Raw genomic sequence first — 27,346 nt, forward strand, 5'->3', positions numbered from 1 at the left:
ATACAAAACCTAGAAATAAAAATCAGCAGGAAACAATAATCAAAACAAAATTTATTTTAAAAGCCCTCTGATTAGGGTTGCCTAGGTGGCTCAGTTGGTTAAGTGTCCGTCCGGCTCTTGGTATCAGCTCAGGTCATGATCTCACAGTTCTTGGGATCAAGCCCCACATCAGGCTCTGTGCTGACAGCACAGAGCCTGTTTGGGATTCTCTCTCTATCCCTCCCTCTCTCTGCCCCTCAGCCGTGCAAGCACGCACTCTCTCTCACTCACTCTCACTCTCTCTCACTCTCACTCTAAATAAAAACAGGGGCATCTGGATGGCTCAGTCGGTTAAGCATCTGACTTCAGCTCAGGTCATGATCTCACAGTTCATGAGTTCAAGCCCCACATCGGGCTCTGTGCTGAATGCTCAGAGCCTGGAGCCTGCGTCAGATTCTGGGTCTCCCTCTCTCTCTGCCCCTCCTCCGCTCGTGCTCTGTCTCTCTCTGTCACTCAAAAATAAATAAACATTAAAAATTGTTAAAAATAAATAAAAATAATAAAACTTTAAAGTAATAAAATAAAAGCTATCTGGTCAAGATACTAAGAAATAGAATGTATTATCACTAATTTATCATTTAAGTATTCATTTTTATTTATAAGTATGTTTATTTGTAAGTATTTAAGTATTATTTATTAAAAGCTAATACTTAATTTTATTAACATATTAATAATGGTTATAGGTACTACTTACACACTTATCAAATCACTTATTTCACGCAAGATCCAGTGTCTCCACATCACACTAGGTACATATATTTCCAATAGTTTTTATTATTAGTATTTTAACATTATGACATTAATGCAAACTTATGAAAAGATGTTTTTAAAAGAATTTTTAAATTCATTTTATTTAAGCTAAAATGAACAAAGGACCATGTCTTATTCACCTCTGCATCCCCAGAACCTACCACAGTGACTGGAACATGCTAAGAATTAAATGTTTATATGACTGAATAGAAAAATCACACTTCTCCACAGCCCAGAAGAAACGAACATGGAGCCATGCTAAGTATAAACTTTTGACCAATTTCTAGAATGACTGTCATAAAAACATATATATACACAAATACACACACACACACACACAATATTTACAGACCTATACAAATATATCTCCCCTATTTCCCTTAAAGGCGGAATTATGCTCTGGATAAATAGGTATAGAATACATACTTTTTACTTTTACAACAACTGACTAAAATAAAGTCAACTACTTTTAGTCGTGCAAGCAGTTGCCTAAAATTATTTGGCATATCAAATGAATTACCATAGCAAAAACACAAACTCTCCTTGTTTAGACTAGTTATCAATAGGCGGTATTGTTCGCTTGTTAGGTCATTACCAGGAGGTCATAAAACTTGAGGTTCCGCAGATTTAATGGAAAAAGCAGAGCTAACATACAAGAGCTAAAGACAAATTGTGCTCACGACAAGATTATTCCTATCACCTGAGCTTTGCACTCACTAACACGTGCTTAACTCATTGTAGGCAGATTTCTCAACACTCTCTTTCAGGAAATCCAAAACAGCTTTTACTTATTACAGAAGGACAACTGTCAAGGGCTTTTGACATCATTTGAATTCTCCTTTTGCTTCACGTCACGAGTTTCAAGAACACGATTTTCCTTCTGAGTAGTTTTCCATTTGGCAAGAGGTGAGCTCCCTCTCCAGCTGTTTCTCAAGAACAAGCCACTCGGCTGCTCACTCCTGCAGCGCATGCTCACTGGGCCCCTACTCGGTGCCAGACGCTCTGCTGAGCCCTGCGTGTTTCTTTGGGTTCTGGCACCAGATTTTTAGAAGTAGGTGTAACAGCACAAAGTATGCTACACGTTACGACAGAATAATGAGCTAATTTTTCAGAAGGAGAGAGATATACTCTAAGAATTGGCAGGACGCTCTATTACAAGTGGAAAAACAACAACAACACAGAAACATCCACAGTTCCTTTTTCTCCCCTTGTAAGTAAAGCAATTCAGAAATGTTTAGGGGCACCTGGGTGGCTCAGTCGGTTAAGTGTCTGACTTCAGTTCAGGTCATGATCTCAAAGCTCATGAGTTCAAGCCCGCATGGGGCTCTGTGCTGACAGCTTAGAGACTGGAGCCTGCTTCAGATTCTGTGTCTCCCTCTCTCTCAGCCCCTCCCCTGCTCATGCTCAGTCTCTCTCTCTCTCTCTCTCTAAAAACTGAATAAACGGTAAAACAAACAAAACCATATGTATAAATCTTCACCAAGTAATACCTTTTATAAGTTTTATGTAGTATAACAGGCTTTAAAAGACTAAAATTACATACTGATGAACCAAACTGGTTTTGAATATTATTTTCCTTTGAACTAATTCTAATGAAACATAAAATTTCAAACGTATGTGATCTTTTCATTTGAACAAATATTTGAATTACAATGGAAAAACGAAACAAAGAAAAACAGAACTACATTTGCAAATGCCGGTGGGATGGGCCAACAGTATCCCTTACTTGCCCATGACCTCAGTGTCTCTGATGAGTCCTAGCCGTTTATCACCCGCATTCTAGCAACTGGGGTGTAGTCAATGACTCTTTGGCCGAGCACCTTCACCTCTATTTAATCCTCATGACAAACTCCTCTGCACTGTTTCCCCCCATGTTTACAAATGAGGAACCTGAACCCAATAAAGCGGAGCCATCAGAAAACTGGCCCAAAGCCACACAGACACAGGTAAGATTGAAAGCAGGAATGCAGCGTCAGGTTAATCAAGAATCAACGTGCATTTGATGCGAAACACGCCATCCGACACCCACCATTCCATTTCACTGCTGCATCCCTCAGCTTTCAGGAAACAACGTGGGCATGTTTATGTTAACTAGGATAGCTGTTACATACCCGGCAGGCCATTATCACGCCACTCCAGAATTTCAGATACTGACGCTTAAGACAAAACCCCCAGAAGAAAGCAGGAAAGGTCAAAGTGAGGATGGCAAACAACATTCTTATGTCCACAGCCCACAGAAAAATCCCTGAAGTGCCTTTTCCCGTCTTCCTCCTCACAACTACCTTAGTAATGATACACCTGGCAATCTAGTTTCCAAGCCAATGATTAGTATTTCTACTCCTCCTTTATACCCATTCTGCTTTTCCTTAACGCTCCTCCCCTGCTAACCTACTACATAATTTACTAATTTCTGATGCCTACTGTTTAAATGCCCATTTCTGACCACCTCCTCCCATCCCTGACTGTGAGCTCCACAAGAGCAAGGAATCTTTACATGACTTACTCACTCATCTGCCAACTGTGCTGAGTGCCTCACGAAGAGTACATGGCACACAGTTAAGTGCTCAATACATATTTTAAGGGAAACACTAAGAAGCCACAGATTAGAGAGGAAAAGAATGCTGAAACCAGACAAGCTACTACAGTTCAGGACTGACAGCAAGAAAATAAAGGAAAAAAGATTAAAACAGAGAAACACTTTGGCGGAAAAACCAGTCGTCCGAGGGCACGTGTCACAGAAGAATCCAGCAAGGATAGAGCACTCCCGAGGCACCAGGAGAGCCATCAGCAGCAGTCAAGTCCTGCACAGCACCCTGTGTGAGAAGACAGGGAACACCATACACTTGGGGAAAACGGTCATTTTAAACGAGCAGAGTACATAAAGCCTTAGCAACAAAAAGGTTCCAATTACTGGAGAATCTGCTAATGCTGAAGATTTCATTCACTAATGTCAGTCTTAATTATTGAGGCCTGCTTTCACCTTTCTGGACTTGAGCACCGTGGTCTAGCGTAAATAACACGGAAATTTACAGACATCGTTCTGCCACTAACCATCACCTTATCTTGGACAACCTACTTTAACTCTCTAAATAAGAAATTTACACAATGGCTAAGATCCTTTCATGTCTAATATCGTACGTAGAATGCTGTGATCTTATGATCTGAGACAAGTTTTAGAAACTGCTGGCAAAGGAAACGTTAAGGAAAAATGTTCTCATGGCTGTAACTCCTCCTTTGCATCTTCCCCCAAATTAACATTATGCTGGGGATACTATCTTGCCTCTGCTCTAATATATTTAGGTATGTGACTCAAAAGCTTCAGTAACTGGAGTGCCTGGGTGGCTCGGTCAGTTAAGCGTCCAACTTTGGCTCAGGTCATATCTCGCAGTTCATGGGTTCAAACCCTGCGTCCAGCTCTGTACTGACAGCTCAGGGCCTGGAGCCTCATCAGAGTCTGTATCCCTCTCTTTCCGCCCCTCCCCCATGTGCACATGCTTGCTCACTCGCGCTCTCTTGCTCTCTCAAAAACAAAAATTTTTTTTAAATGTTAAATAATGCTCTAGTAACTTAACTACTATCAGTGACAAATGTCTCACAACATACCTTAAGACATACTACAATACAAAAGTCCCTTGGCTCAGGGGCTGTTCAGAAGAGGCTTTTTTGACTGAATTGTACAAATGACTGTCGAAGCTACCCACTTCAGTCAAATACGTTATCCCTAGCCTTAAAAGTAAATAAAAAAATATTTCAAAATGCTGAGAACTTGCCATCATACAAACTCTGTTAATTATATGACCTAGATATTTATCAAATAGTACATGCCTATACATGATTGCCTGATTTCTCTACATAACTGAAGAAAAATGTCAGTCTGATACAACGAATACTTTTGTAAATCTAAGTTATTGTTTTCACATATGTAGAGTAAGACTATTAAGATAAAAATGAAGCTAAAGAACATAAGCTTCTTTAAGTTCCAGAAAATATTTAAATCTTTAAGAAGCAAAGACTCATTTATAAAGATCATATTCAATGCCTCAATGCAAATTACCTCTAACAAACAGCAGAAGAAAAGCATTTATCCAGACTTCACGGGCTGTGAACACACAGCTTACACAGGGTGCTCGGGCAGAGCAGAGCCAGGGTGGAGGCGAGCGCCTGTTCTAGAGCTGGAGCACCACCTAGTGTCGGGAGTGAGAAAACAACCCAGGAGTCTACCACTTCCGGTCACAATGGACTCACAGCAACCGTCTCCCCTTTTCTTCACCATTCTGTCAAATCCTATATGCCTGAATGCAAGATAACTTTCCCCAAAACAAGTATTCTTCAGAAGAGGAGGACTCCTTACGTTCGAGACTCTCTTAGGAAGTTCTGTGAACTAATAATTTAGAAAACTTCCTGAGAAAGCATAGTAGTGTTAAGTTTTGAATACAAGATCTGATGGAATCAGCCAACAAAAAAATTATTTACAGGTAAAAGGGCACCGTTTCAGGGGCCTGTTTCTGGAAAACCCAACAAACAAAAAGTGGCAAGGGGAAGGAAGGCTGGGTTGACAATGCCGAAGTTCAGAGATGAGCACACAGGGGTTCCCTATACTATCTTTAGCCTACAAACGCTTGAGATTTTCAACTTTAAAGTCTTTTATTCTTTTTAACTTAATTTTATTTATTTATTTTGAGACAGAGAGCAAGTGGGGAAGGGAAAGAGAAAGAGGGAGAGAGAGAATCCCAAGCAGGCTCCAGGCTGCCAGCACAGAACCCGATGCGGGGCTCGATCCCACAAAACGCGAGATCATGACCTGAGCTGAAAACCAGAGTCGGTCGCTTAATGGACTAAGCCACCCAGGCACCCCGATTTTAAAGTTTTTTTTAATTAAAAATACTCAGATTTACTTACTAATCCTAGAAGATAGGACTTTCAAGTAATATGTGAACTTTTCAAAAAAAAAAAAAGCCTTTTAAACTAAAACTCCAAGAACAGAATAATAAAGTTTATTAATCTTTTTTTTTTAATCTTGTAAAGATACCCTTAAGGGGCACCTGGGTGGCTCAGCTGGTTAAGCATCCGACTCTCGGTTTCTGCTCAGGTCATGATCTCATGATTCGTTGAGATCAACCCCACGACTGGGCTCTGCACTGCTTGGGATTCTCCCTCCCTCTCTCTCTGCCCCTCCCTTGCTTGTGAGCAACTGTGCACGCTGTCCCTCAAAATAAAGAAACTTTCTAAAATAAATAAATTTAACAATAAATATTGTTTTGCTTAAAAAACAACAAATGGTAACAATGTCATGATTATCTACAACCAAATAGAAAAAAAACCCTTCTCATGTTATTAAATCGAGTACTTGCGGCCTAACATAACATATCCATTAGTTTCATCCATGGATTCAGATTTAAACAATCTGAACAGCAGCAAAGATTATGTGCTGTGTAATCTGTGCCAAAGGGGTGGCTCTAGTGCTGACAAAGACACCTGGCAGGTGACAAACCATTTTCACCCTCCCCTGTACTTTCTTGTTACTAATTTGTGAATGTGTAACATAGGAGGGAGAATGAAAATGTGGAACAGCGGGGACCACGAAGCCTGAGAACCTACCTTTGTTTAATCATATAGAGAATGGCATGCTCACAAAAGGAAATATTTTTGGAATACAGATCTCTAACAGGACCTTATTAAAAGCAGGTAGGGGTCCACCTGCAAACCATGAAGCCAGGGGAAAAAAAAACAGTTCAGGAAGGGTTCTAGTCAATATCATGGAAGGAGAATAAAGTCAGAGGAGTCGCACAGCAGCTCCCCAATCCGTTACCACAGCCCCAGGGATCGTAGGCAATGAAGAGAGGTGAACGATAATGATGCCACCAGAAGGCCCTTTGTGCTGGACACTGGGTTTGCTCCAATATGTGACCAACCCCCCCCAAATCACTCAAGCCAGGCTTACTTTCTATCCTCCCTAACTATACCTCAGGTAAAAGCCTCAACCTTACCAAAAAAAGGGAGTGATAGGAATATTTCTCTTAAAATTTAAATAAAAATTCCTTTAATCCCAAAAAAATGCAACTATGAGATGATGCACACACATACACAACAAAATCACACATTTATTCCACGGTGAGGGAAAAAGGGCAAAAGATAAGCCTACCTGTTTATTGCAAACAGAACATTTCTTATGGACCAGTTAGACTAGGTGCTTAAATAAGTATTTTCTTAAGGAAATAAGCTGGATTCAGTCACTAAATCTAACAGAGCAGATTCATATTCTCACTGAGAAAAATGTTATGAGTCATTCAAGATGCTGTCTGTTAGCAAGACAATTTTTCCACCTTATCATTTACATTGTTAAGAACATTCCTAGTACTTCAGGACGGTCACAGTGCTGCCGTTTCTGTCACCCCCTCAAATGCTCACCCCCCTTTCCTTTTCCTGTTGCCATCGGCATCAGTCTGTCACTTGTTTCTCAAAATTGTATAGAGCAGGGGCACCTGGGTGGCTCAGTCGGTTGGGCGTCCGACTTCGGCTCGGGTCATGATCTCGCAGTTGGTGGGTTCAAGCCCCTTGCTGGGGTCTGTGCTGACAGCTCAGAGCCTGGAGCCTGCCTCAAATTGTCTCCTCTGTCTGCCCCTCCCATGCTCATGCTCTGTCTCATTCTGTCTCTCAATAATAAACTTTAAAAAAATGTTTTTTAATTGTATAGAGCAGAAATACAAAACACAACTCTCTCTAAAGAAGTTAACCAAAATAAGACACTTCCTCTAACATCTTCCTAATAATTTAAAAATTAATCAGGGATAGGTTTCTCACCCATTGTCAAAAAACCAAAAGTTTGCTACCACTCTCTGCAGGGCATGCTGTGGACGAGGGCACTCCCACCAACTTGAGTACCTCTGGGAAGGGAATTTGGCAAGATCTAGCAACATTATATGAACTTCTGCCCTTTGATGCACCATGTGAAATCAACCATAAAAGTATACTTTTACCTAAAAGTATACTTTTACACACGCACAATGACAAAATGTTACTACCGGTGGCAGTACAAGATTAGAAATAATCCAAATAACCTGCAGTAGCAAAAGGCCGCTTCAATAAGCTACGGCCCGTCCTTTCCAAACAGCATGGGACTGAAATAACAAAGAATTAGGGTTCTCTATGATATGCTAGGGCTGTGACCTTGCTTGGACAGGTTTCTAGGGAAAGAAGAAAGGTGCCAAAAAGTGTACACAGGATGTTTCTCTTAGTGAAAGGAAGAAAAATAAGGTTATGCAGATGTATTTGTTTATTTTTGTAAAACCAAACAAAACACCAGAAGAATGTTAACAGATACTAATTGAGATGGTTATTACCACAGGGCAGGGAACAGGCTGGAGCTGTGGAAAGAAGGCTCCTCTAAGTGGATCTCCCTGGTTGACTTTGGAATCACATAAATGTATCACCTATTAAAAAACTACAATTAAGAAGTAAACCCTCAAATTCAAAGCCAACAGAAATAAATGAACATTAAGTCAATCTGGTAACATAACCACGTAAGAGAAGAAAATTACTCCATGTGATTTCTGAACACAGTATTCTGATGGAACTTCTGATGTTCCAAAAAAGAATCACAAAAGAATCATAAACTTCACTTATTAGCTGTCATTACTATGGCTACTGATACCGTAATGTTGAATCTACTTTAGGTATATCATAATACAAAGCGAGTTCAGAAATATGCTAATGTAATCAAGAAACAAAAAAGAGAAACAAATACAAAATCAGAGAAGTTAAGACAACACCACATGTTAAATTTGAATTGGAACTATCAACATAAACTCAGGCTACCCAATTCTTCTTGGTCTCTAAATTCAATCTCCATTAAAAGGAACCACAGCTTCTTGGAAGAATGGCTGGCAGTTTCAAAGACTGGGTTGGAAAATGTGTAAGATGAGACTGAGGTATCTTTCTGTTCTAGAAAGCAGGAAGGCTCTCAACACTAAAAGGAGCCTATCAAAAGGATAGAGGCGATATCCTGATGGGAGTGTGCCCTGAGCAAACTTGGGACAGGTTTAGCATCAAAAAGAATAATGACTGTGATTATAAAGTACTGAATAAAAAAATATCCAGGAGTTCTGCAGTGATTAAAAAAAAAAAGAGGGAGAGAAACTAATTTGTCACCAGGTCCTTTCTCTAAAATTTGTACCTAAGGTGAAAGCATTCAGCATTTACCTTGCTTTCTTAGGAGAAACTATAGGTTAACCTCAGTGGATTACGAAAATCTCCCCCAGCCTTTTTAACAAAGAATGGCTACTAATGCACGTATTAATAAAGAAAAAGGAAAACTATTCTACAAAAAAGAAAAGAAAATCCCTATTCTACAAACAGTGAAATGATTGATCCAAAGATCATCGAAGGACATTAACACCATTACATGAAAGGCTGTTGAGGAAAAAGTATTTATTCATCTGTGCTGAAATACCTCTCTACAGATTACTTGCTCGTTTACAACAAAGAAATCTGGAGGTCACCACCTTAACACGGTGTTCCAAAGCAGCAGCATCAACTCCCAGACAACCCATCATTATGCATCTTCTAACATCAAATGATGTATGCAAAATCACCTAATGAAGTACATATGCCAAAAGTGTTTAACCTGAACCTAATCAAGATTTAGACTTAATTTTCAGTCTACAGGAAATTGGGGCCACAAAGGAATAAGTTAAATTCGACCAAGAAGAAAGATTCAGATAAATACAGAACGTGGGGCATTACGTAAGACAACTGGCCTGGACTTGTCATGTACCACTGTAGTAATGAACAAAACTGGCACCCTGATTTAAGCACAACAGTACGATTCTCCGCTAAAAGGAACTGGAGTTCCTTGGGGAAAAGGCAGATTCCAAATCTGGAAGGAAAAAATACAACATTGGTCTGGAACATCTTGTTGTGCCAGACAAAAAGGAAACTCTTGACTAACGGGATCATAACAGAAGGTCATAGGAGCTTAAGGGGAATCCTAGTGGCCCAATTTGGGACAATTTAAACATTAAAAAATGATAGCAAAGAATTACAATATTCCAAAAAAATTTTAAATCCATAAGCCCACAGTGATGTCATAAGGAAAAAAGATGGTGGGTGGGGTGAATGGAGAATTAATATTCCTCTTCACAGTGAATATGCTGTTTCAAGGTCATAAATGTGGAAGAAAGTAATACAATTTGATAAATCACCATTCTGCAGCCTGTCCTACCTTCCTATAACTGATTCAGGCAAGGAATAACAAAGGACATTAAAACGACTGGCTGATACGCTGTTGGGAAAGAGGTTATTCAAAATATCTGAAAAAACATCACCCCACAGCTTACTTTAGGGTATAAGGTGCACTGCAATGGAAAGATCTAATTACAAAGGTGAAAACGGCTCTCGGCGATAAAGAGATCTGATGGCTTTCATCCAACCAAGTGAGCAGACCTAGCATCACAAATAAGGGACAACCTGACATTGTGTGCCACCAGGTATAATGCTGCAGAGCAAAAACACCAGCACAACCTCGAGAGAAAACCGGCAATACCCGAAAGCTGAACATCTGCAGAGCCTAGGACATGGCTGCTCTGTTCCGGGTATACACCCAACAGAAGCATGCCCCTGTTCACGAGAAGACACGTACAAGGATGTCCATGTGCAGCACTATTCATGGTAGCTCCGATCCGGGAACTACTCAAATTCCCATCAACAGCAGAAATGGTAAACCACGGTATATTCACAAGGAGAACACTATCCAATGAGCCTGGACATCCTACAACACACAGTAACACAGATGAATCGCACCAACAAAATGCTGAGCAAAAGAAACCACGAGCGAAAGACTACACGTGTAGGACTCTACTTACATAAAAGCACAAAACAGGCAAAAATGAATCAGAGGTCTTACAAGTCAAGAGTGTATCGGTAGTAACAGCAAAAGGGGGAAAGGAAACTTAGGAGGGGCTGCGAGTAGTCAATTTCTTGATCGGAGAATTATTACACAAATAAGTTCAATTCACAAAAATTCATCTATCTGAACCCTTACATGCGTTTTTTTCCATTCTACGTTATTCCCCAATAAACAGGTTTTTTCAAGTACACATCACCTACACCTAAAAACACTTAAAACTGAATCTTATCACTAGAAAACACTCAAATCCTGAATATAGGACATTCTATAGACAATTAGCCTAAGATCTTTAAAAATGTCAGTCATAAGAAAGACAAAAAACAAAAAAGACTAAAGAAATAACAGCCACTTTATAAACATAGTGTAGACACAACAGTTCATGAAATGCATGAGCCTTGACTGGATCCTGTATTTAAAAAAAGAAGCTATAAAAGGTATTTTTGGCATAACTGCGAACATTAAACATAGATTGTGATGTTACAAAATTTAGGAATGATAAATATTATGGTTATGTAGGAGAATATACTTATTCTCAGCAGGAGCATGTTTAGTATTTCCAGGTGAAGTGTTATCGTAGCCACAGCTTATGCTCAAACAGTTCAGGTGAAAAAGGAGAAGAAGAAAGATAAAGCAAATCTGACAAAGTTATTAACCGTGAGCCCTGGTGCACAGTGTGAGTGTTCACTCCAATCTCTGTTCATAAATTTCACAATTTCAAAGTAAAAAGTTGGGCAAAAAACCCAGCAATATCACCAAAAATATTTAAAAGACAGCTGTCCTGGAATAAAAAATAGAATACAAAAATAATATAAAAACCTAGCTTGGATGCTTAGGTTTAAAAAACTGGGAAAATGTAAATGAATACAGGACCAGATATTAGACGGCATTTGTAAATAAATCATTGTTAATTTTCCCACGTGTGACAATGATGTTGCATTTTGAACAAGCGCATCTTATTTTTCAGAGATGCATGCTAAAGAACCTAGGAGTAAAACGTCATGGAACACAATGGAAGTTAAAATGATTCTCACACACACAAGAGAAGAAGCAAACACGGAAAAAATTACTGTTGTTGAATCCAGGTGATGAGTATACAGGCGGTTGGTATACCATTCTTCCAATTTTCCTTTCTGTTTGAAAGTCCGTAATAAAATTTAAAATTTAGTCAATGCCTCAGAAATGTGAAAAGACCACTGGGACTAAGAGTACAGTCTGTTTTTCAAATAGTTTAGAAGAGTTGAGATCAATTTTAATTATTCTAAGGAACCAGTGGCACTTAATAAATACTATTAGATAATGGTAGTTTCTATAATACGATATCAATAGAATTCCAGCTAAGATCCCATGTTTATAGGATTTGGAATTAGTGGTATTCTGACAAACAATGATTCATAAATGCCGGTTTCATATCGTACTATACAAAAGATAGCTCACAAAATACACCCATTTTATTTTATATATATTATATTATTTTCGGAAAATCTGGTATCTACCTCAGTGATTGAAAACAGGAATGGAAGCAAAGCCTTCTGGAAGAATTCATCAAGTCCTTTACAATCTCACTATCTACAATTACGTGCTACTTCTCTAACGATGTTTCTAAAGAGAGCTGACTTGCTCTTCTATATATCAAAGCAATCTATATCTATTTAACTTCTCATCAAATCTCTGAAAAAACACAATCTACTTTTCTGGGGTGCTGAAATGATTATTTTACGGTTACCGATAATGGATTTTATGCGCTGACATGGTTGATTGAGGTCTCCTAGTAGGCTGACTTTTATTTACTTTAATGCTTTACAACCATAAGAGCAAAAAAACTATTTTCTTGAACACAAGTAAATTAGTTTCACCTATTATATTAACAAAACCACGCCACAGTGAGCTGCTGCATAGAGGCCCTAAAACAAGTCGGGAGAACACTTAAACTTTTCAGAGAACTTTTTTGGCTTCTCTTCCTGCATCCCAGCACAGGAACACTGGCCAGGCAATCAGGCTGAAAACTGTAGTCGTGCACAAGGGGGAATTACTTCTGCGCTCTAGAATGAGTGAAACGGGTTCCTTCAAAATGAAACGCCACTCTTGGCTTTTTTGGGAAGCAAAGTATTATGTCCAGATCAGTTTCTCGAGACAGCCAACCTACTGACAGGGTGAGCTTACTCTCCATCCATAAGCGAGGGTTTTGCCAAGTGAGGTAAGAATTTCTAGGATGAAAACAGTCTGCAGCAGGGACCCTCTCCTTACATGGAACCATCTTCAAGGCAGTTCACAGGCTTGAAATTCCCTAATTTTCTCCGAATTTAATTATCTTACCTAGAGGAGACCAGAGATACTGCTCCTGACCACCACCCTGCTTCTAAACAGGGGTGTCACTCAAAGAGAAAGGACCGTTTTTGCCCCCAACTCCAGAGCAGTGGAGCAATGAGGCCACGGGAACAGAGAATGCCTCACCAATTCTCAAGGGAAATAACTATATTTGGAACAGTGCATGGGAAAGTTCAAGCCTAAGGGCGCTCTTAAAAGTTGAGGTTCTGGTGATAAGCAAGTAAGAGGGCGCTAGTAATTTCATGAGGGCAACAAGCTAAACCACAAGCTCAGATGATATATCACAGAGAAACAGGAAGAGACTGCTAAGAAGGGCCCTTCTGGGGTCAGAGCAAACTGTAAAAGACTGGCCTCAAAAACTGCCCCAGCAAAGGGGCCCAGATTTCACTGAAGCAGACAAGGAAGCAACATTTGCCCTGGGACACTGCTGCAAAACCACACCACAATCAGCCAGCAATTAGTGAGCCTAAGAGCTGGGTGTGATACCAAAAGACACAAAACATCAAAGACCTGGGTGAGAGACGTAACAGAACACTGGGAAGACCACTGGCATCCCAGCGTGACTGCACTGCTCAAGGCTGAGCCCCCTAGGGAGTGACATCGGAGACTTCTCATATTTTATATAAATGCGTATTATTTCTAATGATTTTAAACCAACTGTATAAAAGCATAATTATATTATTAGAACTATGACATAAAGGAAAGTAATATGTTTGACAACAACATCATAAAGAAGGTGGATGGGAACAAAACTGTAATATAGTAAGGAAATTATACTAGATGGTAACTCAAATCCACTCCTACATATATTCCAAAATGAAATGAGTATGCCCGCATAAAACCTGTACATGAATGTACACAGAATTTTTCACAAAAGCCAAAAAATGAAAACCACCCAAAAGTCCATCGATGGATAGGAAAACAAAACTGTGGTATATCCATACAATGAAATATTATTCAGCCATAGAAAATGAAGTGCTGATACATGCTACAACATGGACGAACCCTGAAAACATTATGCCTGTCAACAAGAGACCGCACACCATATAATTCCATTTACATGAAATGTCCGGATTAGGTAACTACAGAGACAGAAAGTGGGAGAGTCGTTGCCTAGAGCTGGGGCATTCAGGAAAAAGTGAGGAGTGACTGCTGATGGATATGTGGTTTCTTTTCGGGATGAAGAAATGTTCTGGCGTTAGTGGTGATGGCTGCGTAACTATAAACATACTAAAAATCACTGAATCATATGCTTTAAATGGGCAAATTATATTATATGGTATGTGAATTATATCTCAGTAAAGCTGTTATTTAAAAAAAAAAAAAAGGACAGTGCAGGGGGGCACCTGGGTAGCTCAGTTGGTTACATGTCCAACTTTTGATTTTGGCTCAGGTCATGATCTCATGGTTCGTGAGACAGAGCCCTGCGTCAGGCTCTGCACTGATAGCACAAGGCCTGCTTGGGATTCTCTCTCTCCTGCTCTCTCTGCCCCTCCCCAGCTTGCTCGCCAGCTCTCTCTCTCTCTATCAAACAGGTAAACTTTAAAAAGAAAAAAAAAGGCAAAAAAAAAAACTTTTAAAAAAAAGTACAGTACAAAGTCTTGACTTGCAACATATTATTTCATGTTATTCCTTAGACACTATATTCAGAGAGATAACAGTTCAGCTCATAAGAAAAAAAAAATACCACTTCATAGGTCTCTGAAAACTCTGCATGAATTCAGTTAGATGTCAGATAAATAAAATGCTATGGGTGATCTCAAAGTCAAAGGATTCATCAAACCCAATATATTAGTATTAATCAAACCATGTTTACTTGTGAAATCAAAAAGTACTATACCGTCAAAGACATTTTCACCAGTACAAACTTGCTGTAAGCATGTGACCTACAAGATAGATTGTGAAGGCAAAACTATCTGGCCATAATAAAGAAATCCATTACATATTTCTATTTAAACACAGGTCAAATCACATACCCAGAGTTCAGACTACTAATGGCAGTGAATGTAAATTAAAAATGTACAAAAACTGCATACAAAAGGAAATACAGATCTAAATGACTCAAATTAAAATGTACTATAAAAGGATTTTAATGAAATGTCATGTTCATCTTTCTTAAATATATACGACTTTCAGAGTATGGGTTACTACCCTATAATATGCATCACTTATATTATACATTAGAGCTATCCCATAATATATAACAAAATTGAGAAAGCATAATCTACCACTCAAAAAATACAAAGCCTTTTTCTAAAAGCCTGGATCACACCTTAAGTTTAAACACAGAACACCACCTTGGAGTCTCTCCGGATGGTAAGTGCCAGATGCTCATTTCTGATTAGTATCTTGCCACAGTTAGTTGCTTCTCAAACTCACCCTGGAACTCATTTTCTGTCCCAAAGCGCACAAATTCTTCCTCCTGTATTTCTGATCTCAGATAAGGTCACCACGATCTACCCAATCATGCAAGCCGGAAACCTGAAAGATCAATCTGGACTTGTCCCTCTCCTCCACTTCCAACTCCCAAACATCCTTCAAGTCAAACACCAAATCCTCATCAGCTCTCCCTCCGAAGGGTCTACTGTACCCGCACCGTCCGCTTCCTACCAGTGCATATTTCAAGCCCGGCATATCTCGCTGGATCTGTCTCGAGTCTCACCACTCTGGAAGAAAACCTCCTGCACAAGCCTGCCACCAAAGGGACCTTCAGTACCAGACAGGATTTTGGAACGTCCAACATTATTTTGGGAAACATTCCTTCACTCTCTTTTAAACGTGTTCAAATAAGGACCCTCCTCCATCTCCGCTCTTGGGTACAGTGTGCACGTGATCCCACACATGACCACGGTTCTCCATCCCCCAGTCACAGTGACTGATCCCGGGATAAGGACGCATCTCAAGCTGGGCCAATGAGCACCTTCCTCAGGACTTCTTACTGAAATAAGTTAAAAAATGCACGTTTTTGCTGCGATCACTCGCTGTGAGAACAACATACCTTAAACTGGCAGTATTCATCTCTGCCACCATGTGCCTGAGAGTCAACCCTTAAAAAGAAAGGGAGCCGGGAGACCACGAGCAGGAGACACTGATGGTATTTTCCCAAAACTTCTTTGTTTCATATGCAAATACAGTAAAATTTTGGACTGCGAGGAACTTGCTCTGCGAGTGTTCCGCAAGACAAGCAAACATTTCTAATAAATTTTAACTTGATAAATGAGTAATGTCTCGTAATACGAGTAGTATGTGACGCTGAATGTCACAAGATCACAACTGAGCCAACGGTTCTTCTCTTTCTCACTGCGGGATTGTGGGTGATCGTCTCCCATGCTCAGAGCTCGGGTCTCAGGACGCAGTGTTTGGCAGAAATCACTGATTTTTCAGAACACTGGAAGGTACTCACAACTGGCATTACTGTATTTTTTGTCACTTCAAAGCACCTATGGACAGTCTTTCCAGACAAGAGTAAGCTCAGAAATTCTCTGCTTCATTCTAGGTCAGGCTGCCTTCAGACACAGACCCTCTCCTCTGCTGCCTTATCGCCAGTTACATTAAGTACAGTATATGACAAGAGTTTATTAATACCGTGCTGTGATTAACATCCACACGAGCGTATACAACAGCCCCCATGCAGAAAAAGATTCCACTGAACCAACCGACAGCAGTGACTCGTTGGTGGCAGTGAAAGTCGTCCTACACAATAACCCTCCTCTCTTGTCTCCTTCACACCAGCCACAAAGGTTTTCAAAGGTAAGTGCAGGTTCACTTGTTCGTTTTTCTTTGTATTTTGTATTTTATTATTTTGTTTTCTATTACAGTATTGTAATCATTTTTATAGGAATATTTTTGGGTTGTAGAACAAATCACCTGAGTTTCCATTATTTCTCATGGGGAAATTCACTTTCATACACAAATGCTTTAGATTACAAGCATGTTTCCAGAACAAATTATGCTTGCAAACTAAGGTTTTACTGTAAATCTTTTCTTAAAAAAAAAAAAATCAATTCAACTTTGGTTTTTGTTGCCTATCAAGTCTTACCACATTTCTCAACAATGAAATGGAATTCTCTAGCTCCACTATACCTGTGCATGTACTGGTTATGTTGTAAAAACATGCATACAGAGATATGTGTATACATACACACACACACACACACACACACACACACCCCATACATAAAGATCACACACACAGATAACACATATATATTTGCTGACATTTTCAAAAAGTATCAATAGAAGAAAGCAAAATTAGTTCTAAGATAAACAACACAGTTTCAGTGGGTGCCTGGGTGTCTCAGTCAGTTAAGCATTCAACTTTGGCTCAAGTCATCATCTCATAGTTTGTGGGTTCGAGCCCCTCATCGGGCTCTGTGCTGGCAGTGCAGAGCCTGCTTGGGATTCTCTCACTCCTTCTCTTTCTGTCCTTCTTCCCACTTGCACGGCAGTGCACGCTCTCTCAAAATAAATAAACTTAAAAAAAAGAATAAAAATATATATTTATAAAAATGCTATTAAAAACAAGAGGTTGTTTTCAATTAAAAGATGTTACAAGAATATCAACCAAATGTGATGTATAGACCTTACATGGATCCTGAGCCAAACAAACCAACTATAAAGACACTTTTGAGACAACTAAAGAACAGTGAACATCCACTGGGCATTAGATGATCTGACTATTAATTCTGTTAGGTGATGATGGCATTATATTATGTATTTTTACATATGTATTGTTATGTATTTTTTAAAGCTTATAACTTTTAATCTAGAGATTTCCCTCTTTTTTTTAAGTTTATTTATTTTGAGAGAGAGAGAGAGGAAATCCCAAGCAGGCTCCACACTGCCAGCACAGAGCCCAATGCAGGGCTTGAACCCATGAACTTCAAGACCATGACTTGAGCTGAAATCAAGAGTTGGACACTCAAACACCTGAGCTACCCAGGCATCCCACTCCTTCTTTTTCTGAAACACTGTCTATTATGTATCTGTCTCATAGAAGTGCCCAGGTGTCATTTTAAATAATCCTTTATCCCTCATTTTTTTGTGAACTGGTTATTACAATTAGAAACTTGTAATTCAAGGGGCTCCTGGGTGGCTCAGTCAGTTAAGCGTCTGACTTTGGCTCAGGTCATGATCTCATAGTTTGTGAGTTCAAGCCCCACATCAGGCTCTGTGCTGACAGCTCGGAGACTGGAGCCTCCTTCTGATTCTGTGTCTCCTTATCTCTCTGCTCCTCCCCTATTCACGCTGTCTCTCTCTCTCTCAAAAATAAACAAACATTAAAAAATTAAAAAAAAAAAAAAAGAAGCCTGTAATTCAGGATCAATATCTTTAGCAAGAATATTCCATAGGTGGCACTTTGTATTTCTTATATATAGTTCTGTTGCCAAGAACACCCTTCTCCCTTTTGTCCTGAAAAACATTTACTATCTTTTAAGACTTGGCTCAGATGTCACCTCCTTCAGAAAAACCTCTTTACCCTCCAGTCCCCACTAAGCCAGCTTTCTCTACTAATCCAATAGCTAACCCTAATGGCACTGGACCTGCTTACCCACCTGTTGCCCCAATCAGGCTGTGAACGCCTTTAACAATGGACTAGTCTGCAGGACTGGACTCCACAGAGACCTAAAGCCTAAGTGGGTGAAGTTCCAGGAAAGTAATCTTCACCAAGTAAACACATCAGATCACGTCCTTGTGTTATGGCCCATCCATCTGTACCTGGTAAGCAAGCAGGCACAAAGCCAGGGTCTCCAATGTAATAGGAAGGAATAATGTTCAGAAGGAATAAGACGCCCTGGGAATATCAAAGGGAGTGTCCTGGCACCTGGCAGATTTCCTTACTGTTTGTAAACACAATCATAGGCAGCTACAGGTCTCAACAGGGAACTTACAGAAGCGCTGCTCTAACCGGAAGGTGCATACAAATCACCTGGAGACCCGATTCAAAATGCAGATTCTAGGGGCGCCTGGGTGGCTCAGTCGGTTAAGCGTCCGACTTCGGCTCAGGTCATGATCTCGCGGTCTGTGGGTTCGAGCCCTGCGTCGGGCTCTGTGCTGACAGCTCGGAGCCTGGAGCCTGCTTCAGATTCTGTGTCTCCCTCTTTCTCTGACCCTTCCCTGTTCATGCTGTCTCTCTGTCTCAAAAATAAATAAATGTTAAAAAAAAAATGCAGATTCTAATTCAGCAGGGCTGCAGGGAGACCCCAGATTCTGCATTCCAGGTGGATTCTGTTAGTTTGCAGACCACTCTTCAACTAGGTAAGGTTCTAAGAGACCTGGCAGTCAGCCCTCTCTCAGGGAAATTACAGCATTAACTCCTGTCTTACTAATCCTCTCTTTTAAGCTAAAACAGTCTGTGTCATTAAAAAGCAAACGAAAAAAAAAATCAAAATTTAATTCTTCCACATCTGTTGGCATCTTTCTTCTAATATATCCACTCCTCTTTGACAATTATGCAATTTCTCATTCATCTAAGTATCTCCAGCCTGGAAACTATAAGCCCTCAATAAATGCTTTAAATGATGTTCCATATAATCTCAACATATTTCGTTGTTTTCCACTGGCTTGTTTACATAGGTTTGTTCACTGGCCCATCTTTCCCATTTGATTATCAACTCCTCAAAGGCACAGACTCTCCCCTTTGTGCCATGGCACACAGTCTGTCACCTAACCAGCACTCAGTGATGTTTGCTGACTTAGCCAGATGACTGGGAACATGTTACATTAGGTTCTTAGAGACAACACTGAATAAGAACCTATCCTTCTTCCTGGGGGACTTACATACTCACAGATAGAACCTGTTTTCACAAAAGTTTAGTGACATACACTGAAAAGGATGATCGGCTCTACTTAACAAATAAGAAAACAGCAAAACAAAGTTCGATGTTATGCTTCTTCAGACAGCCTCATCAAGATAGGAAAAAACGTTTAACAAAAGGTACCTCAGTCTTCCCACACTCATCGGGCGGGTCCTGGTGTATGGCCATTTGATACTTGACATATAGAGAAAATGACCGGCTGAAGGACGACTTGAACTCTGGGTCCTCAAAGGAGACAGGTACTAACCTCACCTTCAGAGCAAGGAAGATACAAGCAAATGCTATTGAAACATCTCTACCTGATGATATGCTTCTGAAGGTGAGGCTAGAGTAAGATCTCCGCAAATCCACTTCCAAAGCTCAGCGCTGTTATTTTTCATGAAATGAACGAACCCTGGAGCGTGCTGATTGGCACAGAGCCTCAAGCACTAACTTTACACTAACACTTAGGAAATTTTTAACTCATATGGACCAGGACAAATTTTTTTTTTTTTTTTTTTTTTTACTTTTTCACTCTTTCCACCTGTTGTGGTTCTCTGCATAGAGTCACAATGTTGCTCATAAGGGTCACTACTTTTGTCTCCTCTATTTGTATTAAGTGTTTTAAGATTCTTCCCCTTCCAGATTTTTCTTGGGTAAGTAGATTTATAAAATGATAAGCATATGTGAACTTCTATTAAAATATTCTATTATCTCAAAAAAAATTCTACTATCTTACTTTCTAATTCCACTCTGTCCTGTATGGGTAGTATATCAATAAAGAATAATTTAGCTGTTATGAACTCTGTTTATACGTGACTTTTACATGCAGATAAAGCATATTAACCGTGTTGTTCAAAGTATGCCTATCATAAAAATTAGAGTTCTATTTATTACTAATTTTTAGATAAATACATCTAGACATCGTTACTTCAAATAAAGATAACTCATTTCACGTGTTACTTTCCACTCTGAAATTACACATGACGGGCACTCAACACGTGCTAGGTAAAATTTGCACTTTCAGAATGTCCATTAATCCACAGTCCTATCATATTGCAGATATGCTGCAAATTGAATACAAATAAAATGTACCACAAATAAACCAAGTTTTCATACAATGATATCAAATGGAGGGGAAAGTTCCATTTGCACAAAAAAATTGCACTTGGCCTGCTGACCTGGCTCACAGTTGGCTTATCAGGTGGATCCTTGTGAATAACCATCTGGTAACGTTTATAGACCTGGTAAGACTCCTGAAATGTGGCTTTGAACTGAGAACTTGGTGGAGATGATCTCACCACCCTCACCTTCAGAAGGAGTTAAAAAACAATGTTCATTAATTATTTATTCCACAGAACATGCATTAGAACAGTTACTCCCGCCCAAAAAGAACCAAATGTTTCCACACAAATATTAAAGCATAAACAATGATAGTATTTTAACACTGAAAATCAACCAGATAGTAAATTTTTTTTAAAAGCGATTTCTCCAACTTACAGACTCATTAAAAAGGCGGAGGATTCGAAGACTAAGGTCTATGACCAAATCACAGAAGATGGACTCTATGGTAAAATGGCAGAATGCTTCTGGCACTCCAGAAACAAACACAAATAAATACTTTTTTCGCTGCATGCAACCCACCTTCAGTAAACCAGTCAGAAAGACAAAAATATGTGAACACATTTTTTAGACGCTCTTCATGTATCACTGCTAACTCTAAATTTACAAATTTTTTTGTAAGGGTGAAAGACAACCCTCACAAAGCATTCGTACTTCATGGCAGAGTTAAGAATGAAGATTCTAGGGGCGCCTGGGTGGCGCAGTCGGTTAAGCGTCCGACTTCAGCCAGGTCACGATCTCGTGGTCCGTGAGTTCGAGCCCCGTGTCAGGCTCTGGGCTGATGGCTCGGAGCCTGGAGCCTGTTTCCGATTCTGTGTCTCCCTCTCTCTCTGCCCCTCCCCCGTTCATGCTCTGTCTCTCTCTGTCCCAAAAATAAAAATAAAAAACGTTGAAAAAATAAATAAATAAAAAAAAAGAATGAAGATTCTAAAGTTAAATTTCTTCTACTCAAATTTTAACGTCACCATCTTGGGTCAAGTAAATAAATGTATCCTCTGTGCCTTAGTTTCCTCATACGTAAAATGAGGAGTTAAAAACCGTAATTATACAGTAAAGTCGATTTATTTTAACATCAACCATTTACTAACCAAGCAAAACAGAATAATAAAACAGAAAATCGAGTGCAATAAAAAAGGCTAAGTAGAAAATTTTCATGTGTGCCATAAGAAGTAATTCTTCTCCAAAAAAAGAGGGTCATACAGTGGACAAAAAAATCTCTGCCCATCCTAGCTATCATTACATTAAAAAATTAAAAAGCCTCCTACTGTACAACATGCTAGATGGGCCTGGTGCCCTGAACACATTACTATTTATGATCACAAGAGAAAAGACTCCTCTTAAAATACGTTAAGTAGTGGGTTCAATTCTTTTTAATTTGGGAAGGAGAAAGTGTCAATACCAAAATCAGAACAGCTAAGGAATTATAACATAGTTAAGACTTAAGTCTAATAATATATAGCATCCTAAGGTTTAGATTGCATTAAAGCTAATTTCTTAATAGCAGGTCCTTAGTGATACACTTAGACAATATTAAGCTATAAATTCAAAGGCTACCCAGTTACTGATGAGAATAAAATTATTATCGTTAGTTTTAGGGGAAAAAAATGAATACCAAATACCAAAAAATGTACACTTAATCTGAAATGTAAGTCAAAAATAATAGGAATACTCTAAAAGTATTCGTATTATGCCTATATTGGTTTGAGAGAATTACTGAGAAAGGACTGTAGTAGTACAACTTAGTACTATTTAGTTAATTCCTAATTGCTGGCTTGCATATGTAATACAATTTGTTGCCTTGGTCAAGATCAGAATATTAGAATGGATAAAAAACAAAGATTTGCCTACTGTGATTTCCTTCACTATCTAACCAAAACTGCCAAAAAATGAAATTTACATAGTATATTTTATCTCTTTCGCTACTAAATTTCAATCAAGGGATACAAAAAGCCAGAGTCCCCTGCATAGTAACATGCTAAAACTGGAACTGTTTTCCCAACTTTAGTAGCCAAATTGCCTAAAATATTTATTTTAAATCTTAAAAAAAGGGGGGGGGGTTCTCAAGTAGCAATTAACTTAGCAAACACAAATGCTACTCCATTCCAATTCACTTTAATTTCCCATTATTTAAACAGCAAAATATCACCTGGTGAGTATAACCTCAAATGAAAATAAATAAAGTACCCACCAACAACAAAATAAAATAAAACACCCTCCAAAGTACCTCCAACTTGTGTGATGCATTCTCTGGTAAAGATTCAAAAATTAAATCTTCGAGCGATTTGGGCTGGTTGGATTTATTAGCCTTTGGTGGGAACAAAGACGGTGGTTCACCCTGAGCCTGGAAACCCTCAAGTTCTCCAGCCGGGTTCTGCTGCATCAGTTTTAACCTTTTCCTTTCTTTCCGGATTTCCTTTGCTTTTCGACAGGGAGGCTTACTCAAATCTGCTCCTTTGCCTAAAAACAATTTCAAAATATTAGACCACTCACATTTGACTCAAGAAATGTTTTTTTCAAGTCTCAAAGATTCTACAGAATTAGGCCCAAAGCATTTCAACAGTTAGGTTAGCTTTGTAGGTGGATTCTCCAGAAGATTCTGGTGTAGAGCTCTAAGTTATCTTACAATCTTATCTTAGAAGCAGGAACTGTCAAAGAAAATAAACAGTCACAGAAACTTTTCAGGCAGCTTTTACTGGTGAAAATTCAAAAACAATTTTTTTTTAATATTCATCCACTTCTCTGTCTTTATAAGTAGAAAAAAACATAATCAATTATCTTCTGCTTCAGGACATGAATGTTTCCAGCACATTTCTGAGGGACATTTCTCTCAAAGCACTTGTGACATAAATAAACGCTTAGGACCTGGGTGTAAATGAATACTGATCCCAGAAAACACTCTGGCAGGTATTTTAATGAAAAAATACTCTTGCTTAGTTGAAGGGATCTGTGTCTCTCCATCTAACTGAGGGGCCTCATTAGCTCAGCTCAGTTAATGACAGTTTTTGTTTGAATTAAAAGAGCAAGTATCAGACTGAAAGGCCTTAAAGATATAAAATTTTTTTAACTAAAATAGGGGCGCCTGGGTGGCTTAGTCGGTTAAGCATCTGACTCTTGATTTCGGCTCCGGTCATGATCTCATGGTTCATGGGATTGAGCCCTGGGATTGAGCCAGCAGTACAGAGCCTACCTGGGATTCTCTCTCTTTCCTCTCTCTCTGTCCCTCCCTTGCTTGTGCACTCTCTCTCAAAATAAGTAAACTTAAATAAATAAATAAATAAATATTTTAACTACAATAAACCACAAATTTTAGTGAGTGCCTTTTCATCCAGTAAGTTGTCTTTAAGGACTCTGTGCTGAGAAAATCAAGAGCTAGAGGCAAATAATGAACACACCTGAAAACTTCAGTATCATTTAAATGCCCAATAGAATAATTATATAATTTTCATTTTATTTTCACATTCTTAAGTAGACTCCACACCCAACATGGGGCTTGAACTCATGACCCTGAGATCAAGAGTCACGTGCTCTACTGACTGGCCCCCCCCTACAAATTTTTAAAACAGCTAAGCAACAGAATATCAAAAAGTCATTAGAAATGCTTCAGAAATTTTCAGGGATTTGTCATTACACAAGGTTAAAAAAGATTTCCAATTATTTACAAATAGATACACAAAAAATATTTATTAAAATGCCTGAAAAGAAATATACCACCATGTTAACAGTCAAAGAAAGGACTTTGCTTGCTCTTTTCCTTGCAGTGTTCTCTTTTCTTCAAATTCTCTAACGATGAACATACCATTGTAAATTTTTCAGCTATTAACAAAATAAAGAAAAATGCTACTTTAAGTTCCTAAAACACATATTTACAAATCATATAAAAGTAAGCAATAGGAAGTTTTACAAGACCAGCAAGTTTAATTTTATAGAAAAGAAAATTAAGACTCAGTGTGTTAAGAGACTTGCTAGAGACCAAGAGCTGGTCAAAAAAAATTAATCTGATGAGAAAATAGTTCATTCATAGTGAAATCATATTACGACTTCATTAACATGTTTTCCAAATAAAAACAAAATCTACCCATAAAAGAAGACTCTGAATAAGTTTAACAACCAGGCAACAAAAGACTTGACTCTATAATTAACCATTACTGCCTTAGAGAATTAATTTTCTTTGGCCAGGGAATGTGTCTTCCTCAAATTTGTTCACAGAGGCACAACAGCATTTGGTTAAGAGCATACACTCTGACATGGGCCGCAAGAGGTCATCCCTCTCTCTCGGCTAGCTGACTTTAGGCAACATTACTTGTCTATACAAGGAAGACAATAACCAGTCTTACCTTTGGAGTTCCATGAGAATTAAATGAGTTAATACATGTGTAGCTCATAGAACAATACCTACTATTTAACTGGGGTCTTCTATTATTATTAGCTATTATATGCATCACCAATTCCTACAATGGTTCACCTATTTAGGCATTTCCATAAATGGTAATAAGGCAGAAAAGAATCCTGCATTTTCTAATAGTTACTCAAAATGACATTCTCTAGAGTGAACTGAGAAAGAAGTTTTCACCATTTTTATGAAAGATCACCTATGTCAGCTTTGCATTAACTGATTCATTGGACTAAGCAATCCTTCTTGTGGTTGTTTTACTCTACACGTATGTACTATCATGATATGAACTGCAGAGGATAGTAAATTAGGATTTCAGCTTATTTATGGGACTAAAGATCTCCCCAAAGCAAGAAGTTCCTTCAATGGAACAGAAACAGATCAATATAAAATCACTGCACCGTACCAACCCAGCACCCACAGATGTTCAAACCACTCAAGGATCCTAAATTAGTCCCAAGAGTTTTGAAAAGAGTTCAGTAGACCCGCATAATTCCTAATTAAGTTTCAGGAAATATACCTCTAATATTTTGTAAATAAAATGGAAATGTGTGTTTCTAGACAAAATCCAAAGCCTCCTACACTTTAAAATAATCTCACATTTTTATTGAAAAATATAAAAGGAAAATAAGTGCAAACTTTTTTTAATGTTCCAGTAATCATACTGCTGAAGAAGTTAGTTTTGTTATTATAAAACTGTTGTGTAATGTAGGGTAAAGCAAATGGGTAACTGTGATATTCTAATTCTACTCTTCTCCGTGTCCTTGAGAGCAAGGTTTCTAAGTGTGGAAGAAAGAAGATCCAATGTCAAACAAGCAAACAAACACGTAAAAATACTAACAGTCCTGAATTTGAATTGGAAATATCAATATGACCACACGACCTATTAAGTCTGTTCATGGAAAAAGCCTAGAAAACAATAACCAAGCCAGTAACAATAGTGGTCACCTCTGGTCTAGTCGGTGATCTTCAAATGCCATTTTCCACTAAAAGAAACCAGGGCTTCTTGGGGAAATGGCTGTACAAGACGATCCAGGAGCATCATGTCATAGAAAGCTGCTAAGACTACCAACATTTTATCAAACAAACCAGAAGACAACTTAGAGAAACTCCCACAGGAGCAAAGAATTAAAACACGGCAAATGTGTTTAAAACTCACTGTTAGAAGAGGTTATTTTGTAAAATGGATGACACAAAATGAAAGAATCAAGAATTCCTCTTGCCTTTGCTGGGAGTTCTTATGGGAGACAAGCAGATGAGGAGAAGGTTCTGTTTATGGAAGTATCCAGTTAGTAAATGAAAAATGAATTACAGACTTAAAATATCTAATGGATAAACGGATTTAGGCATTGAGCATTGGTCCACAGCTACTAGCATTAACAGAAAGAGAGGCACCCGGACATTATGTGTCTCCTGAAAGAACATCCCACCACCCGTGAACTAACCTTACCCATCCTCAAATAAATAACTGGAACTCCAATCTGATGAAGACTTCTCCCTCTCCAAAAAGGCAAAAGAAAACCAAAATGCCAAAAGACAAAAAACAAAACAAAACAAACAATTTAATCTTGAATCTGATCAAGGCTCTACATCCAACTATCAATTTACAGGCAGGTACAGCAACATGTTAAACTGCACTGTAGATGTAACTGTCGGTCAAATAACCCAGGTCAAACAACCCAGTTTCTTCAACAAATAAAGTGCAAATAAAAAGGTTGGAGTAATGAAAGATCTACTGAGATTTTTTAACTATAGCAACCAACTGCAATATGTGGCCATATTTGGATCCTGATGCAAACAAATACTTAAAAACTGGAAACTTTAACACTGAATATTCAGTATCATTACGGAATTTTACTTAGGTGTAATAATGCTATTGTGAGTATGTATCTGAAAGTTCTAATCTTATAGAGATGCAAAATGAAGTGTTTAAAAATGTAATAAACTGTAATTTTTATAATAAACAACTGAAATAGTAAAAGAACTGGCCCTATCACCTAAGACAGTAAGAGATGTAAG

The 27,346-nt window shown here is 38.7% G+C and overlaps 1 protein-coding gene across 7 annotated transcripts in view; it reads right to left on the reverse strand.

The window, feature by feature from the left end:
* Positions 1 to 27,346, reverse strand: part of ATE1 (arginyltransferase 1) — a 156,085-nt gene that overhangs the window by 115,054 nt on the left and 13,685 nt on the right. For 3 of the 7 annotated variants that reach the window (XM_053207345.1, XM_027063268.2, XM_027063272.2), the window contains exons 6-8: positions 23,162 to 23,394; positions 20,997 to 21,125; positions 19,960 to 20,088 (exon numbers count right to left, since the gene is read on the reverse strand). In XM_053207345.1, coding sequence (XP_053063320.1) covers positions 19,960 to 20,088; positions 20,997 to 21,125; positions 23,162 to 23,394 — 491 coding nt within the window. The remainder of the gene's footprint in view (positions 1 to 19,959; positions 20,089 to 20,996; positions 21,126 to 23,161; positions 23,395 to 27,346) is intronic. The other 4 variants (XM_027063273.2, XM_027063270.2, XM_027063274.2 and 1 more) reach the window with 2 other exon arrangements.

The sequence above is a fragment of the Acinonyx jubatus genome, chromosome D2 (assembly GCF_027475565.1).
Source record: "Acinonyx jubatus isolate Ajub_Pintada_27869175 chromosome D2, VMU_Ajub_asm_v1.0, whole genome shotgun sequence".
NCBI lineage: Eukaryota > Metazoa > Chordata > Mammalia > Carnivora > Felidae > Acinonyx > Acinonyx jubatus.